Source organism: Coenobita brevimanus, chromosome 50, assembly GCF_032717465.1.
Source record: "Coenobita brevimanus isolate Jiangsu-jjx chromosome 50, ASM3271746v2, whole genome shotgun sequence".
Taxonomy (NCBI): Eukaryota; Metazoa; Arthropoda; class Malacostraca; order Decapoda; family Coenobitidae; genus Coenobita; species Coenobita brevimanus.
In genome coordinates this window covers 15,177,727-15,196,660 of record NC_137003.1, presented here as the reverse complement: position 1 = coordinate 15,196,660, position 18,934 = coordinate 15,177,727, and the positions used below count along the sequence as shown (strand labels likewise).

Sequence of the window (18,934 nt, the reverse complement as noted above, 5' to 3'; positions counted from 1 at the left end):
ATGTCTCCATGTTCAATCTGTACATGGATGGGGTAATAAAAGAGGTACAAGGTAGGGTAGTGGATGTTGGAGTGGCCCTGGTGAGAGAGGGTAGTGTTTGGAAACTCCCTATACTGTTGTTTGCAGATGATACTGTGTTGTTGAGTGAAGACGAAGGGGAGCTGCACTGCTTGGTGGATGAGTTTGGGAGAGTGTGTAAGAAACGGAATCTAAAGGTGAATGTAGGGAAGAGTAAAGTGATAGTCTTTGAGAGAGGTGAAGTCAGTGAATGTACAGTGAGGTTGGATGGTGAGGAATTGGAAAATGTGAGTACGTTTAAGTACTTGGGTAGTGTGATGAGTAAGGATGGAGGTTTGGAGGGTGAAGTGCTTGAAAGGGTACAGCAGGGAAGAAAGGTTGCTGGTTCCTTGAAAGCAGTGATAAGAAACAGGGAAGTGAGCATGGAAGTGAAAAAGTTACTACATGACAGTATTGTGATACCAACTCTAACGTATGTAAGTGAAACTTGGACGTTGTTGGAAGGACACAAGGCAAGAGTGAGAGCAGTGGAAATGAGTTATTTAAGAGGAGCCTGTGGAGTCACATGGAGAGACAGGCTGACAAATGAGGATATAAAGAAGCATTGTGGTGTGGATGTGGATGTGATAGGAAGTGTTAGGAGGAATACACTGAGGTGGTTTGGCCATATGAAGAGGATGGAGGATGAAAGACTGACGAGGAGAGTGTATGTGAGTGAGGTGGAGGAGGGGAGGGGGAGGGGGAGGCCGAGGATGAGATGGAGGGATGGGGTGGAGAGGTATATGAGAGAGGGAGGTGTGAGTTGAGAGCAGGGCAGTGAAATGGCGGGGGACATGGCGACGTGGAGGCGATTTGTTTGTGGCCTCCCCAAACGAGATTGAGGCGTCTGGCAATAGATAGATAGATAGATAGAGAATTACTGATAAATGAAGAGAGAATATTTACCTGTTACTCAGAAATAAAATGATGTGAGAAAATTTGCCTTTTTTGTGCAAGAAAGAAGGAACCAAAGGCAGAGAGCCCGCAGGATTGTTCTCTCCAAGAAAAAAAACAAAAACATGACGACAGAGAGCCAAATTCAAGATCCGTTCGTTTCTAGATGCTTGGGCACACTGCGATTGAAAGACAGGAGATTATAGGGTGCAGGAAATATAGACAGAGGGAGACAGTTCCAGAGTTGACGTGTTGCACACATGAAGGACTTGGAGTAACAGTTAACTCTTGCATTAGAGAGCTGGTCAGAAAAGGGATGAGAGTTTGTTGCTAGACGGGTGCAACACGCCGGCTGTGGTGGTGGAGGGATGCAAGCAGACAGCTCAGAGAAGCAGTGACAATTGAAGTTTCGATAGAAGAGAGATAAATATGCAACAGTGCGGCGAAGAGAGAGAGAGAGAGAGAGAGAGAGGTTGAAGGGAGCCAGTAAGAGGAAGAGAGTTAAAGAGACGAAAGGCCTATGATTCCACCTTGTTGAGAAAAGCTCCCCACACATGGCAATTATACTCTACACAGGGGCGAATAAAACCCGTGTATCAACAACTGTGCAAGGGTAAAGAATGCATGGAGTTGGCTTAGAACATCTAACCTCTTGGAAGCAGATTTCACGAGAGGTAATATGATCTTTCTAAGATAAATCCCGAGAGTATGAAACCCCACGTAGGCAATGTTTAGAGATGATGTAGGATTGAGTTGAATATTATTAAAAATTGGAGATACTTCTGCAGAAAGTTTTCCACGTTGATAGAACTGACTTTTTGATGCATTAATAAAAAAATTACTTTTACCCCAATCAAAGATATGAGCCAAATCAGACATTGTGTGTGCCATAGCCTAATCCTTTATTAAAGTAACTGCTAAGATCGAAGCTGCAGGAAACGAATGGGAAGGTGAAGTGTGGACTCATCAGTGTATGAGTGGTAATGGTTAGATGTACAGCTTAGTAGGTCACTGATGAATAGAAGGATGAGAGTTGGTGAAAGGACAGAGCCCTGAGGAACACCACTATTGATAGGTCAAGGAAAAGAATGGTGGCCGTCTACAATGGCAGCAATAGAACGACCAGAAAGGACACTAGAGATGAAAGCAGTGAAGGATTGAAACTGTAAGAGGGTAGTTTGGAATTTAAAGATTTATGCCAGACTCAATCGAAAGCCTTTGAGATGTCAACTACAATAGCAAAGCTTTTGCCAAAGTCCCGAAAGGAGGATGATCAGAGGCCTGAAAGGTAGATGAGAAGATAGCCAGTGGAGTGTCCCTGGCAGACCATATACTGACGATCAGAAGGAAGGTTGTGATGGGAAAGGTGCTTTAAACTTGTTTAAACTCAAAAACTTTTGAAACACAGGATGTAAAAGCAACTGGGTGAAAGTTAGAGGGCTGAGAATGGTCGCCCTTCTTTGGGACAAGCTAAATGAGAGCAAACTTCCAGCAAGAAGGAAAGTACAAGTTGACAAAGGCGAAAGTGCTCTCCTAGGCCGGGTTCTTGAGGGCAACAGGAGGAACCCCATCGAGCCCATATGCCTTGTTAGCACTGATGTCAGTGATGTCAGAAAATACATCAATTGAAGAAATTTTAATGTCTATCTATCTATCTATCCATCTATAGCCCGACGCCCTAATCCCGCAAAGGGTGGCCGCAGACAAGAGGCATTCAAGTCGCTCTGTCACCCACTATTTGACTGCCCTCCCCCCAGCTCAGAGAGGGATGGGGAAGTGAGGGGGGAACAGCACCAGAATCATCTAAGGTGGAATTGGAGGAGAAAGTCTGGGAAAAGAGTTCTGCTTTATCTTTAGAAGAAACAGTTACAGGGCCATCAGAGTGGAAAAGAGGAGGGATGGATAATGAGGTAAAGTTGTCTGAAAGGTTTCTGGCAAGGTGTCATAAGGAACGGGAAGAAATTGGGTTGGAGAGTTCAGAACTTTTGGTACGAATGAAATTATTTTTTTCAGAGTGAAGAACAGACTTAGTATGATTCCAGGCAGAAACATGAAGGGATGAGATGCAGGGGTGGTTTGGGTCCGATACCGATTGACTTAGTGACGAAGCAGTTTGAGAATGTTTGTCTGTAAATGATAAAATACTGTGAGAATACTTGTTTGGAACTCAGTGATAAAATGAAATGAAAATATTTAACTTGAGTCTTAGTGATAAAATGACGTGTGGCTTAGAGATAAAGTAATGTGTAAAGATTTCCCTGTAACTTAATGAGAAGACAACGTGAAAGTGTGAGAATTTTTATCTGTGGCTGATAAAATAATGTAAGAATACTTATTTGACCCAGTGGGAAAAAAATGTGAGAATCTGTGACTAAGTGATAAAATAATATGAGAATATTTTCCTGTGATTCAATTGTTGTGAGAATATTTACCGGTTGACTTAGTGTTTGATTAATGTGAGAATATATTTACCTGTGACTCAGAGCAGGGACCAGTGGACTGCCCTTCGACCCTGCCATGCTTGACATCATAGGCAGCAGCTTTTCACGCCCAAGGTAGTATTCACACTTGCCTAGTATAAGGTATGCATCATCATCATTATCACCATCATCATCCTTTTCTCGTCAATATTATCGTCGTCTTCATTAACGTCGTCATTGCTAGAATATAATAATAATAATAATAATAATAATAATAATAATAATAATAATAGTAATAATAATAATAACAAAAACAATACTAATAAATATTTATTATTATTATTATTATTATTATTATTATTATCATTATTTTGCTGTTGTTGTTGTTGTTGTTTTTCTGTACCATCCTCCTCCTCCGCGTCATCATCATCATTTTCAATCCTTTATCAATCCATCTGTCCATATGTTACTCATCCATGTGCTATCCCACCCCATACCCATACCTCATGATGGGGTAACAAAGAGAAACCAAGAGATATCAGAATGTGAAATAACTATTAACATGTGCAGTGATTCAGACACATCGTTCAAGCACTTCTACCCTAACTTTTAAAATTTAGAAAAAAATACGGGAAATTATTCTCGATAATTTGTAGCCATTGTACAGAATTATTGTAGGCATAATATAACACAATAATATATGTATCTAAAAGATGTGACTACAGTTTTATGGCCAACACAATTATGTAACAGTTGCATTAACAAGCTGTAACTACAATTTTATGGCAAACACTGTTATGTAACAGTTGCATTAACAAGATGTAATTACAGTTTTATGGCAAACAACATTATGTAACAGGTGCATTAACACAATGTTATGTTACAGTCACACTTGAGTTACAGTTCCATTAAAATGTAACTACAATAACATTAACACGATGTAACTGCAGTTGTACAATACTCATACAGTTATGTAACTTTTCCAATATTACGGTATGTAATTCACTTAATTAGTTACATGTTTATTGTAATGTGTAAATAATATGCATTAATGTTATGGCAATATTTACTGTCACTGGTACGACAGTGAGCGTGACAGAGCGATATGTAGGCATAATATTTTATAACGCAATAATATATGTACAGTATGTAACTATATAGCTATAGGTAACAATATGTAATTCACCGGGTCGGGCAGGATCACTTGATGGTCGTGATCGTCAGCTTTTTACCCTCCCGGAAGGGAGCTGAGAGCTCATATAGTCCGATCTAAGGGCAAGGCTGTGACCTTCACACACACACACACCCGTCCCCTTGCTCAAGGGGGACAGTAACCACCCACTTCATCAGTGAAACTTTTCGCAACCCGAGCGAGGCGCGAACTCCCGTCCACCAGGGGAGCTATGTCTGAGTTCTCCAGGAAGAGTTACAGAACACATCCTTTTGCCTAGATCAGGGGTGGGGAACCTTTCTCCTATTAAGGGCCATTAGGATATTTTTAACATCATTTGCGGGCCATACAAAATTATCAACTTAAAATCAACTGTAGCCCAGTACATAATATATATATATATATATATATATATATATATATATATATATATATATATATATATATATATATATTGTTACATAGCCTATGATTTCATCATCCTTTGTGTAATTTTAACGCACAGTATGCTGCATGTTTGATCACGAGCGTGTTCTGCCTCAGTCCCTCTCTTCTACCGTTATAGTAGAGTAAGTCATCCTTTCTGTTGTTCAGAGTAGGATTGTCAGCTCTTTGTCCCCTATGGCTTCATTTGCGCATCCTTCTTACAAGTTGTATCAAGCTCTGCTGGCCCCTATACAATGAGCTCAGTCTCTGCATTATTGCCACTTAGATCTGCTCCTCATTTTGTTCACATCTCTGTCCTCCCCTGTACAGTTATTATTGTGCGTGCTCAGGAAGTCTCCAACCATCTAGCAGCTGTGTGTAATTTGAGTATAACTGTTGTTGCATTTTTTCTTGTACTGTGTAGCGTAAGGTGTTAATTCTTAGACCTAGTAAGGTTTTTGTGATTAATGTGTTCTTATGTCAGTCATTTTTGATAATATTTTGTATCTGTAATAATATATCTTGAATAAACTGAGCATTACCCAGTGTATTTTCATTTTATCAGGGCTGACTTAGATAAATTTACTCTTGCTAATTTCGTGTTAATAGAGGCTATTGCAGTTAACCATATATTTAACCTGTTTTTTGCCATTACATTATCCTTATGAGTCCTGAATGTTTTGTTGTTAGTTTGTGCATTAAACTTTAACTTGTAATTTTACCTAACTCTTTTGTTTTGAACCTGGAACTTTATGGGACAGTAGTGATTTTTAGTATTCTCACTTAAAGTGTACATTATCTTTCTCTGTTCCGTAACATAAATTTTGCGACCTCATATCAGGATATTCAGGATATTATCATAAGGATATTGCTCGATATTTTCTGACTGTGATTTATTCATGATGTCTACTATTACTACACTTGATGAAGCCAAAGATTTTTTGTCAAATGTGCAAACAGTGTGTGATGTAGAAAACAGAACAAAGAATGAACTTAAGCTTGTTGCTCAACAATTGGGAATTGCTGTTCGCTCTCATCATTCTAAAGATCAAATTGTTGACATGATTAATGAAAGCTTGTTTAATGTAACTCCTCCAAATGAGTAAACGCAGATTGAAATAGCTAAGTTACAGCTAGCCCTGCAGGACGCTCGTGTGAAGGAAGCTGAATTTCAAGCCCGTGCTAAGGAGGCTGAATTTCAAGCATATGCTAAGGAGGCTGAGTCTCAGGCTAAGGAGGCTTGTGTTAAGGAGGCTGAATTTCAAGCAAATGCTAAGGAGGCTGAATCTCAGGCTCGGATTCAGGAGGCACAGATACAGGCTCAGGCACAAATTTAACTAGCTAGGATTCAGGCAGACCATGAGTATCGCATGAAACAAGGTGGAACTGGATCATCTAGCTCTGATGATTTTGATGTGGCTAAAAATGTTAAACTTGTCCCTCCTTTTAATGAATCTGATATAACAAAGTATTTTCAGTTTGAGAGGGTAACTACATGTTTTAATTGGCCTAAAAAGTATTGGCCAGTACTCCTTCAAACTGTTCTCACCGGCAAAGCTCAAGTAACTTATGCATCTTTGCCTCAGGATCAATCTGATAATTATGATGTAGTTAGGAGCTTGATTCTTAAGGCCTATGAGCTTGTTCCTGAAGCTTATAGAGTAAAATTTAGGACAACTTACAAGCAAGATAAGCAATCCCATGTTGAGTATGCAAAAATCAAAGAAGATCTGTTAGAGCAGTGGTTAAATTCTAAGAATGTGGATTCTGATTTTGGTAAATTTAAGCAGATGGTTTTGCTGGAGGACTTCAAGAGGTGTATTAGTAAGGATGTAAGCTTATATCTTGATGAGAAAAGAATAGATAATTTGTCTGATGCTGCAGTTTTAGCTGATGAATATGTTCTCACTCACAAGACATATTCTAAAGAAAAAGGGAAAGCTGAGAGTAAGTACCAGGTACGTTGCCTCTACTCAGAGTACAGGTAACAGGAAAGAGAATAAAGATGATGTTTCTCAGGAAGTAAATACCAGCTTCACCTCTAGATTTCAGAAAAGTAAATGTACTTATTGTAGTAAGCTTAGTCATACTACGGAGAAATGTTTCAGGAGACAGCGTGATGTGAACAAAAAGGGGTCTTTAAATATTCAGTCAATTGGTCTAGTGTCCACCCTTGAGAGTTCCCAGATTTCTTTAACTGAGTTAACTGAACCTGCTTTGAGGGGTAAATTAAATCCTCATGATGAAGCTCCTCTTTTGAGCAGTAACGTGGGTGACACTCTCAAGAGTTCATGTGCTAATTTCCTGTCTGATGGTTTTGTCAGTCCTCTGGACAGTAATGACAGGAAATCAGTTAAAATATATCGTGATAGAGGTGCTTGCCAATCCCTTATGCTGACCAGTGTTCTAGGCTCTAATGTTAATTCCTTTGATGAAACTGTAATCTTACAAGGCGTAGGGAATAATTACTTCTCTGTCCCTCTGTGCAGAGTGAATTTAGAGTCTGGTTTTGTTAATGGTTCCGTTATGGTTGGGTTGGTTGAGACGCTCCCAATGTCAGGTGTAACTTTCTTACTTGGAAATGATATTGGTGGAAGTCAAGTGTGTCCAGCTCCTCAGTTGTCTAGTGAGCCAGTGGCTGCGTCCCAGGATTGTGATGTCCCTGATGTGTTCCCTGCATGTGCTGTCACTAGGGCTAAGTCTAAGGTTACTGGTGACTTAGAGGATAATGATGATGATGTTATCCTAGCTGACACTTTTCTTGCTAATTTGGACCACTCACCAGATGAGGCAGTACCCCGTACTGTTGATAATTTGTCTCGTCAAGAGTTGGTTGAGTTGCAGGTTGCTGACTCTGAGTTGAAAGGTCTAGCTAACTCTGCTTGCAGTGAGGAAGAGTCAGCTGGTGCTTCTACTTGTTATTATATAAAGTCAGGAGTACTTATGAGGAAGTGGAGACTCCCAACAGTATCAGCCGACTGTGAATGGGAGGTTGTACATCAAGTTGTCATCCCTCATGTTTGTAGGCAGGATATCATTAGAGTGGCTCATGATTCCAGTTTGGCAGGACACCTTGGAGTGAGGAAGACTGTGGCACGCATTTTGAAACACTTCTACTGGCCAGGTATCTTCAGGGATGTTTCCTGGTATTGTAAGTCTTGTCACACCTGTCAAGTTGTGGGGAAGTGTAATCAGACCGAAAAGGTTGCACCTCTAGTTCCCATTCCTCCTTTTGAGGCGCCTTTCACCTGTGTGTTGGTGGATATTGTGGGCCCTCTTCCTAAGACTTCTTCAGGATTTTCTTATGTGTTGACCCTGATTGATATGGCTACTCGTTATCCTGAAGCCATTCCACTTAGAAATATCTCAGCAAAGAACGTGGTTAAGGAAATGCTAGGGTTCTTCACAAAGTTTGGTCTGCCCAAGGAGGTACAGTCAGACCGAGGAAGTAATTTCATGTCAAATGTTTTCAAGCAGTCTCTGAAAGAGTTGGGCATCACCCAGATCACGTCTTCAGCTTACCATCCCCAGACCCAAGGAGTGTTGGAGAGATATCATCAAACACTCAAATCGATGCTCAAGAAATACCGTTTGGAACATCAGAAAGACTGGGATAAAGGTCTTCCATTCGTTGTGTTTGCCGCAAGAGAATCTCCAAATGAATCACTGGGCTTCTCACCTTTTGAACTACTGTTTGGCCATGAAGTAAGAGGACCCCTTAAGTTACTCAAGGAATGCTGGCTGTCGGAGGAAGATGACGTCAACCTGCTGGAGTATGTGATGAAGTTCAAAGAAATGCTGTCCACTGCTTTACAACTGGCGAGAGAGAATTTAGGAGCTGCTCAGGAGAAGATGAAGACTTGGTATGATAAGAAGTCAAGGTTACGCCACTTTCAGCCAGGAGATCAGGTTTTGATTCTGCTACTGGTTCATGGGCAACCTCTTCAAGCCAAGTTTAGTGGTCCTTATTTCGTGGAGAAGAAACTCAGTGATGTCAACTATGTCATCGCCACACCAGATCGTAGAAAGAGCAAGCAACTATGTCACATCAACATGCTAAAGTTATATCACAGGCGGGACAAAAATAATCCAGTCTGCACTGTAGCTGTTCCACCCGAGTCTGCAAGTGAAGCTCTCCCATGCAGTATGAGCCTGAGTGATAGTTTGGGGAAGAATCCTGATATCATGAATGATCTCCAGACTAAGCTTTCTCATCTACCTCCCGAGGAAAGGCAGGAGTTTTCGGCATTACTGCAGGAGTACCCGCAAGTGTTCCGTGCCACTCCAGGAAGAACCACTGTGTTGATGCATGATGTCGATGTTGGAGACGCAAAGCCAATTAAACTGCCTCCTTACCGTATGAACCCAGTGAAAGTTCCTCTCATCCAGAAGGAGCTTGGCTACCTGTTGGACCACAAGATGATTGAGCCATGTCAGAGCGAGTGGAGTTCTCCTGTCACTCTAGTCCCTAAGCCAGGTGGGTCACAGCGGCTTTGCATCGACTACAGACGTATTAATCAGATAACCAAAACAGACACTTACCCTCTCCCTCGCGTGGAAGATTGCATAGACAAGATCGGAAAGGCTAGGTACATAAGTACGTTTGATTTGTTAAAGGGATACTGGCAAGTACCTATGACTGAACGTGCTAGGGAGATCTCATGTTTTGTAACACTAGGAAAGACTTTTGCATGTTCTGTAATGCCATATGGTATGAAGAATGCACCAGCCACATTTCAGAAGCTCATGAATGTTGTAACAGAGGGTTTGGCAGGGTGTGTTGTTTATATTGATGATGTATTAATCTTCAGTGACAACTGGAAAGATCACCTATGCCATGTCAGTAAATTTCTTGAGCGTTTAGTTCAGGCTAATCTTGTAGCTAATTTATCAAAGTGTGAGTTTGGTCAAGCTAAAGTTCAGTACCTTGGGTACGTAATTGGTGATGGACATGTTGCACCACCAGCAGCTAAGGTTCAGGTTATAAGTGATCTTCCCAGACCTAAAAGTAGGAAAGAGCTACAAAGATTTTTGGGAATGGTAGGTTATTACCGGAGATTTGTTCTTAACTTTTCAATTCTTGTATCACCACTTACAGACCTACTGAAAAAGGGAGTTAAATTTGTCTGGACCGATAACTGTGAATCCTCTTTCAACAAACTTAAAGCTATTCTATTAAGTCAGCCAGTGCTCGCTACTCCAAATTTTGCTAAGCCTTTTAAGATGGCTGTTGATGCAAGTGATACAGGAGCTGGGGCTGTTTTGCTGCAAGAGGATGATCAGGGTATTGAACATCCTGTATCTTATTACAGTAAGAAGTTCACTTCACCTCAAAAGAACTACTCAACTATTGAGAAAGAGCTTTTGGCCTTGATTTTGGGTTTACAGCATTTTTCATTTTATTTGTGTTCTGGTTTTGACCCCATAGTCATTTATACCGATCATAACCCACTGAAATTCCTTAGTAAGTTTAAAGATAAAAATCAGAGATTGACAAGATGGAGTCTACTTCTTCAGGAGTATTCATTAGACATACATGTCAAGGGGAAAGAAAATGTTATTGCAGATTGCTTATCTAGACTTTAGACAGATTGTTTTAGAGTAATAAGAAATTTACTTTGTAAATTTCTTTCTCTTTGTGGGGAGGTGTTACATAGCCTATGATTTCATCATCCTTTGTGTAATTTTAACGCACAGTATGCTGCATGTTTGATCACAAGCGTGTTCTGCCTCAGTCCCCCCCTTCTACCGTTATAGTAGAGTAAGTCGTCCTTTCTGTTGTTCAGAGTAGGATTGTCAGCTCTTTGTCCCCTATGGCTTCATTTGCGCGTCCTTCTTACAAGTTGTATCAAGCTCAGCTAGCCCCTATACAATGAGCTCAGTCTCTGCATTATTGCCACTTAGATCTGCTCCTCATTTTGTTCACATCTCTGTCCTCCCCTGTACAGTTATTATTGTGCGTGCTCAGGAAGTCTCCAACCATCTAGCAGCTGTGTGTAATTTGAGTATAACCGTCGTTGCATTTTTTCTTGTACTGTGTAGCGTAAGGTGTTAATTCTTAGACCTAGTAAGGTTTTTGTGATTAATGTGTTCCTATGTCAGTCATTTTTGATAATATTTTGTATCTGTAATAATTTATCTTGCATAAACTGAGCATTACCCAGTGTATTTTCATTTTATCAGGGCTGACTTAGATAAATTTACTCTTGCTAATTTCGTGTTAATAGAGGCTATTGCAGTTAACCATATACTTAACCTGTTTTTTGCCATTACATTATCCTTATGAGTCCTGAACGTTTTGTTGTTAGTTTGTGCATTAAACTTTAACTTGTAATTTTACCTAACTCTTTTGTTTTGAACCTGGAACTTTACGGGACAGTAGTGATTTTTAGTATTCTCACTTAAAGTATACATTATCTTTCTCTGTTCCGTAATATATATATATATATATATATATATATATATATATATATATATATATATATATATATATATATATATATATATACGTTCATGAGTTTATGAAACTGCATTTATGAATTGCCTCGCGGGCCTGATCAAATGGTCTTGCTGGCTCTATACGCCCCGGAGGCCGGGCGTTCCCCACCCCTGGCCTAGACGAATCAAGGATGTCAAACACCTCTGATCAAGTGTGGGAAATGTGACAGACACACACACGCACAAAAGTACGCCCACGCAGTTCCACACACTTTAGCCGGAGCTGGAGAGGAATATAAATCCGATATCACATGTGGAAGAGTTAGTAGAAGACTGTGTCAAACAGAGTGAGACAGGGTAGGACAGGATAGAACAAGAGTTAGACAAGGAGAGAGCGATAGGGAGTAGGAGAGTGAGAGTAAAGTGGGAGGACCGCAGCTAGCATAAACTGCTACTAACCATAGGCTACACGGGTCACGCAAAGATCTTAACTTTTATTCTAGTAAAAGTCTCACATTAATAAACTCCGTCGACCTAAATCTGCCTGTTTCATCATCCCACTTAGAAAACGAAGAGAATAACGGAACAGAGAAGGCCTACACTATCTCCCACACGCCTCACCATTACTCTCTCCTAGCGACTCTCCTCCCATCGACGATTTAACCAAATACCCTTCTCTATAAAATTACACCCCTCGGCTACGTCTGTAACTATCAGTGTTTTGTTCTAAACAGATTTGGGAAAGAAAACTATAAGATCTTTCACACTAATCTGGCCTAGATTTTCGTCCCTCTCCGCATATTTCACAGAGCTCAGTGTTAGAAAAAGATCATGTTATGGCTCTACATTCATTCTATAGTACTTCTTCGTGACTAGCATGATATTCTAGTGCTAATCTGTTGTTACAGCTCAACATTTCAGATGTAGGGACAACAATTTTGGGCCAAGTTAGAGTAAAAACAGTATAGTCATCAGTTTAGCTGCGGTGTGTCTCTCATAGCTGAAGAAAATCGTTCGCCACAAACTGATATGCAATCCGAAAGTCCTCATGCTTGCCAAACCATTAATCGCGATATTTTGTAACATTGTTTCGTGCCCTCAGTTTCCTTTGACCGCAGTAGAATCATCTGGCGTTAATCCAGGTATGATGAACGTAAAGTAATTTGTAAGCAATGGAGTAATATAAAAACTAAAAAAATTAATACATATCCCGAACTGCATTACAACTAATATAAGATACATTTATGAGACGTATTGTGGTCTTTTCCTAATACACTTAGCGCAGGCAAGTATTTCAAATAATACATTATGGTTGGGATGAAGAAGCCTAAAATACCTTTAATATACTGATGTATTTTGGTAAGTCGAAAGTATTTTAAGGTGAAGTAGGTCAAACATTACTGTTAACATTGGACACCGTTTTTGTTGCCTTGGCATACTTCACAACATCGCTTCCTCGTCGATCTCATTGCCTTAGTAATGCGTCGAACCCTCTCCCATGTTAGTAGTGGAAACCGTGTTGTTATTAAAAAAATAAAATAGCAGGTAAAAGAATACATGGTTGTGTTGTCAAAAACATGGTTAAAATAGTGAGTGCTTCAGTGTTTCCTTAGGTAACAATTAATAGTACTGACAACAATAAGAAAGGGCACGCTGATACCAATGACCGTATTCACGATGCTTAAGAAGACTCTCCAACATCACTTACAAGTGTACTTCTTTATGTGATAAGTGGGGGCGCATACCATCCATTCACTTGTTGGAGTGCAGCCTTAAGGTGATTGTGCACTAAGAGACAACCCATTTCTTAAATTCTAGGATATAATTGACAACGTTGGGTGGTAACCATACGGTCAAATGACACCTGGAGTTTCAGCGGGTTGAGATGCCCCAGCCGGAAGGAGCCGGTAAAGGTTTACAACCGAGGAGGTTACTGGGATGCTGACATTATGCCACTCAGGGGAGAGTGAGGCTGGCACCCTCACCTTAAATGCCAGGCCTGTGTGGCCCAATACCGGGCTCCCACTCTCACATGGAAAAAAAAGTGGGGTGGGGGGTGATTGGATGATGGATAGATGTATGGGTATGCTAGTGTATCCTTGTGTTGTATTAACAAGTTCTGTGCTGGTGTTTAAAAAATACAATAGTAACCTACGAAAGGATAGTGTAATACGCTAAATAATTGGTTAAGCAAGAGGTGACAGAACACCTGCTGAAAGTACGAGACTAAGGACGGTATTCTGGTGCGATTAGGATGTTTACTAACACATCTTCCTTACCATTTTTTTTTTCTGACTAAGCTTGGCTGCTATATTATTGGGTGTTATTCGTGCAACCCTTGTCAGTATTAGAAAGATATACAGAGGATATTAATTGGTGGTATGGAAAATAAATCACTAAAAAAGAGGTGTTAGGAAACCTCCTTAGCCGACGAGTTAAGGTCGGTATTCTCGTTGGTTGAGGAAGTTCCCTAACACCTTTTCCAGTGCAATATGTTTTGCTTATTACACCTTACTGTGCTCTTCTGTGCTACATAAATCCTTCCGTTATCGCCATACTCTACATAAATAACCTACAAAAGGATATTATCCAGCCACATCCAAAAATAAATCGCTAAGGAAGAAGTGTTGGGGAGCTTCCTTAACCCACGAGGACACGAGCATAAGACCCAACCACACACCTGTCTTAGAGTAGTAATCGCCCATGAATCGCTTTGTTATCCCTTCCTCGCCAATATCAACATAGCCACCAGCCTTCACCGCCGTCGTTAACTTGTCCTCTCGTTCCCGCCCTTCGTAAAACTGAAAACGGTCTGTCTTCTGCAGGTCGGCGATCTGGCGGAGCGTGCCACTTTCAGAGGCCTGGAAATAAAATACATTGTCATCATCATCATCTTCGAACATAAAACCCACAGTGATCATCTGCCTTGCTGATCCCCGTGTATGCAGTAACTTTTTTTTTCCTTACTAATTCTGCCTCTTTACCATCTTTATCAATTTGGCTTATTTTTTAACCATCAGATGGGTACGAGGTTAGCACATTCATTACATGCTCTCCTATCATATTCCTGCTAATACCGGACGATACTATTAATAAGAGGAAGGTTCATAAAGCTATACTGTATATACAAGCCGCTGTCTGTCAGGTTGAATAAAATCGTTTGTTGACAGTACAGGTAGGGATATAAGTGTCTATAGAGAATTTCGCGAGGCGAAATCGTATAACCTTAAAAATCAATATGCAATATTTCATTTTCATTATAGTCGTGTTCTCTATGTAAAGCTAACGAAACAAAAATTAACCATTACTGAAATAATGCATACACAAACCACAGTCCTTAATGCAATTTCAGGGGAAGGAAAAGTGAACAGCCTGGCTTGATATTAAGAGTTTTGTCCTTTGCCATAAACGTATTGTCTCCGTAAAGTTACACATAAAAAAGGTAGCCTAGATAGTAAGGTGCAAAAGAGCGAGCGGCAAGCCACAACGAATATCCCTTTACCAGAAATACAATAATAGAAAACAGGTGAGGTGGCAGGAAGAGCCTGAAAAACATTAATATGAATGTGGTGTGAGGAGGAGGGAGTGAATGATTGGGTGGGTGGTAATTGACGGAGTTCATCTCATTATATACCAGAATAGTTTCAGTCTGGGCCGAACCCTTCATCAACTGGAGAATCACTGAACCGTCGATGATATCCTGGACTGTCTGGAAGGGCATGGGTATGTATCTGACAGCCAGGAGGGACATGAGGTTGCCGGCATAGCTCCGCGTCAGCACCAGTGTGGCCAGCATCCACACACCCACCAACACACGCTCACACCACCACCAACCACAAGTATCATGCACATCTAAAAAAAAAAAAAAAAAAATGCACGATTAAAAAAACACGTACCTAAACTCTTCACACCCTGGAAAGTCTTATTACTAGGTTATTTTCCATAATTTTAGACGATATTAATTAAATTATGAAAGACTCTTGTACTGGAGGACTCGAGGAGGTTATAGGTTACCCTAACAGGTTGAGAAACACGAGTATCTATTCTGCTGAAATAATCTCTCTCTCTCTCTCTCTCTCTCTCTCTCTCTCTCTCTCTCTCTCTCTCACACACACCGCTCGCTGGTGCAGTGGTAACGTTCTCGCTTGCCAACTGGTGGACGGGAGTTCGCGCCTCGCTCAGGTTGCGAAAAGTTTCACTGACGAAGTGGGTGGTTACTGTCCCCCTTGAGCAAGGGGACGGGTGTGTGCGTGTGTGAAGGTCACAGCCTTGCCCTTAGATCGGACTATATGAGCTCTCAGCTCCCTTCCGGGAGGGTAAAAGCTGACGATCACGACCATCAAGTGATCCTGACCGACCCGGTGAATTACACACACACTCAAAGTACAACTCTCTTTTGTCTCTCAACATCCTTTTTTCCCATGTTTCTCATCCGGTCACTGCATGGCTATTTCTCTTCAACCGGTCATTTCATTTTCCCATCACCCCAGGCTATTGCATCTCTTCTCCGAACCCCAAGCACTGCCTCACACCCGATGCATATCCTCAGTAAACACTTATTCACACCCTCCACTTCCTCCATCCAGTCTAATAGCCTACTCTACGTACCTCCGGCGTTCATTTGAATTAAATCGTCTCCTCTAGCTGTCTCTTCTTTGATAACCACTGCTTCCTTCTGTTTTCTTATTCAGCTGTCCTCGTTGCTTGTGCACCGTTGCCTAAGACTATGTATCTATCTATTGCCAGACGCCATAATCTCGTAAGGGGCAGCCACAAACAAATCGCCTCCATGTCGCCTTGTCTCCCACCATTTTACTGCCCTCACCCCAGCTTACACCCCCCTCTCCAATACGAGTATACCTCTCCACTACATCCTTCCATCTCTTCCTTGGCCTCCCCCTCCCTCTTCCCTACTCCTCCTCACTCACATACACCCTCCTGATTACTCTCGCGCTCCATCCTTTCCACATGGCTAAACCACCACATTGTATTTCTCCTGATGCTATCACATCCAGTTCCACACCAGAACTCTCTGTTGTCAAAGTCAATAGTAAATAATGGTTCGACAGGCCACATAGTTCCTCTACAGACTCTAGTACCAGGCACTCATTCGATCAGCCATAAACACATAGTTGTTTAATGTCTTATGCTAAATCTGTGACGAACAAAAGCAACGAACATGTTCTGCCAGTGTAGTGTTTTTTCTACAACCCTGCTACCTCCAAACATATTTATTTTTTAAGACTGTAAAGAAAAACTCTAATGGAACGGTTAGAATCAGCTCTCATTAGCCCTGACACATTCATTTGTCTTTCCTTAAGTTGAGTAAAATCGCCTGAAAAGAGTAAAAATATAGTGAGATATACGTAACCAGACTGGAAGTGTTCGTTCAATAATCATATCTGATCAAATAAAATGGTGCAGTTGGTGATATCCTACCTTGCTGCAATACAACACGAACAAAATTGAATGCTTTGTTTAGCAGTGTTGTGTAAGGCAGACTCTGGACAGGAAGGTAGAATAGTAGCAACAACAGGACAATGATGAGTGCCAGGAGTGCCGTCAGTAAAGCCAGCCAAACTAAGGGCGTCAGTGGCAACAGGAAGCCCCACGGGTCCACCTCAAGACTTCCACGAGCAGCTACGATCGTGTTCACGTCGAAGGTGACAGGATATGTAAAATCCACCACTTCAGCTCTCAGGGCAGTAACGCTAAACAGCCCAAGGCCCATATCTAGCTGCTGCAATTAAAAGACAAGTATTTTTTTAGTACGTAAATTATAGCCAGCACATTATATTAGCAAGCTTCCTAAGAATAACAGTTCAGTCTTATTTAAATCTACCTCTTTATTTCTCAGGATAGTAACGCTAAACAGCCCAAGGCCCAAATCTTGCTCTTTTAACCAAAATTAAGAGATTCTTTAATGTTTTTTTATATTTTTTTATGCGAGGAAAAAGGAACCAAAGGTTACGAGCCCGCAAAACAGTTCCTTCTCAAAACAATACAAAAGAGAGCCAAATTCAAGATCTGATCATTTCGAGATGCCTGGACACACTGCGTGTGAAAAACTGGAGATCATAGGAAGTAGGAAATACAGACAGAGGGAGACAGTTCCAGAGTTGACCTGTTCCATAAATGAGGGATTGGGAGTAACGGTTAACTCTTGCATTAGAGAGTTGGACAGAAAAAGGATGAGAGTTTATTGCTAGACGGGTGCTACGCACCCGACGTAAAGCTGGATGGATGCAAGCAGACAGTTCAGAGGAGCAATGACCATGGAGGTAGCGACAGAAAAGAGATAAAGAAGCAACAGTGCGGCGAAGAGACAGAGGTTGAAGGGAGCCGGTAAGAGGAGCAGAGTTGATGAGACGAAATGCCTTTGACTTCATCCTATTAAGAAAGCTGTATGTGGGGAGCCTCCCCACACATGAGAGTTGTACTCCATACATGGTCAAATAAATCCCGTGTATAAAGTCAACAACTGTGCAGGGGTAAAAAAGGTACGGAGTCGGCTTAGCACACCTAATCTATTGGAAACAGATTTTACAAGAGATGTAATATGAACTTTCCAAGATTAATCCCGAGTGAATTAAACCCCAAACATGTTCAAGGATGATGCTGGATTGAGCTGGATATTATTAAATTTTAATGGATACTCCTGTGAAAGATTCTGTCGGGTTGATAGGTGTAAAAACTGAGTCTTAGATGCATTAAAAACAAGATTATTTTTACCCTAGTCAGAGATACGAGCCAGGTCAGACATTAGGTGTGCCATAGCCTCATCCCTTGATTGTTGAAGAAACTGCTGGGATGGACGTTGCGGGAACCGAATGGAAAGATGAAGGGTGGAATCATCAGCATATGACTGGATAGGGTTAGATGTACAGCTTAGATCATTGATAATAAAAGGAAGAGAGTTGGTAATAGGACAGAGCCCTGAGGAGCACCACTGTTAATAGATCTAGGAGAAGAACGATGGCCGTCTACAACAGCAGCTATAGAACGATCAGAAAGGAAGCTGTTGATGAAGGCACAGATGGAAGGATAGAAACCGTAAGAGGGCAGTTTGGAAATTAAATATTTGTGCCAGACTCGATCGAAAGCCTTTGAGATGTCAAGTGCAATGGCAAAGCTTTTGCCAAAGTTCCGAAAGGAGGATGACCAAGAGTCTAAAAGGTAGGTGAGAAGATCGGCAGTTGAGCGTCTCTGATGGAACCCATACTGACGATCAGAAAGAAGGTTGTGATAGGAAAGATGCTTTAAAAATTTTTTTGTTAAGAATAGACTCAAAAACTCTTCCTATCACGTTATTATAAATCAGTGATTTACAGTAACAGCTTATAGTTGTACTGATATGCTTGGTGCATTGCAAGCCCCTACCAAGAATAATAAAGAGAGAAAACGGCCCATGACCCATATCAAGTTCTTGCAATCAAAATACAACTGTTTCTTTCATATGTAAACTTTACCATGCATTTTATATATTAACCAACTCTCTAGGAAAAATAGCTCATGTATGTATTGACCC

At 41.0% G+C, this 18,934-nt stretch overlaps 1 protein-coding gene across 1 annotated transcript; it reads right to left on the bottom strand.

Annotated features, from left to right (window-relative positions):
* Positions 1 to 13,259: 13,259 nt before the first annotated feature.
* On the bottom strand, positions 13,260 to 17,137 carry LOC145399684 (uncharacterized). Its single transcript, XM_080272230.1, has 4 exons — positions 16,846 to 17,137; positions 15,041 to 15,258; positions 14,087 to 14,267; positions 13,260 to 13,405 (listed from the first exon to the last, which is right to left on the bottom strand). The coding sequence occupies exons 1-4, from the start codon at positions 17,135 to 17,137 to the stop codon at positions 13,260 to 13,262; spliced, it is 837 nt and encodes a 278-aa protein (XP_080128356.1).
* Between the last annotated feature and the right edge of the window lie 1,797 nt (positions 17,138 to 18,934).

Excerpts from the sequence above, each read along its gene's own strand:
- LOC145399684 (XM_080272230.1), bottom strand. The coding sequence starts at position 17,137 with ATGGGCCTTGGGCTGTTTAGCGTTACTGCCCTGAGAGCTGAAGTGGTG. Across the intron at positions 15,259-16,845 it reads TCGTGTTGTATTGCAGCAAG|ATGTGCATGATACTTGTGGT; the intron begins GTAGGATATCAC and ends TTTTTTTTTTAG. Across the intron at positions 13,406-14,086 it reads CGATTACTACTCTAAGACAG|GCCTGGCATTTAAGGTGAGG; the intron begins GTGTGTGGTTGG and ends TGGGCCACACAG.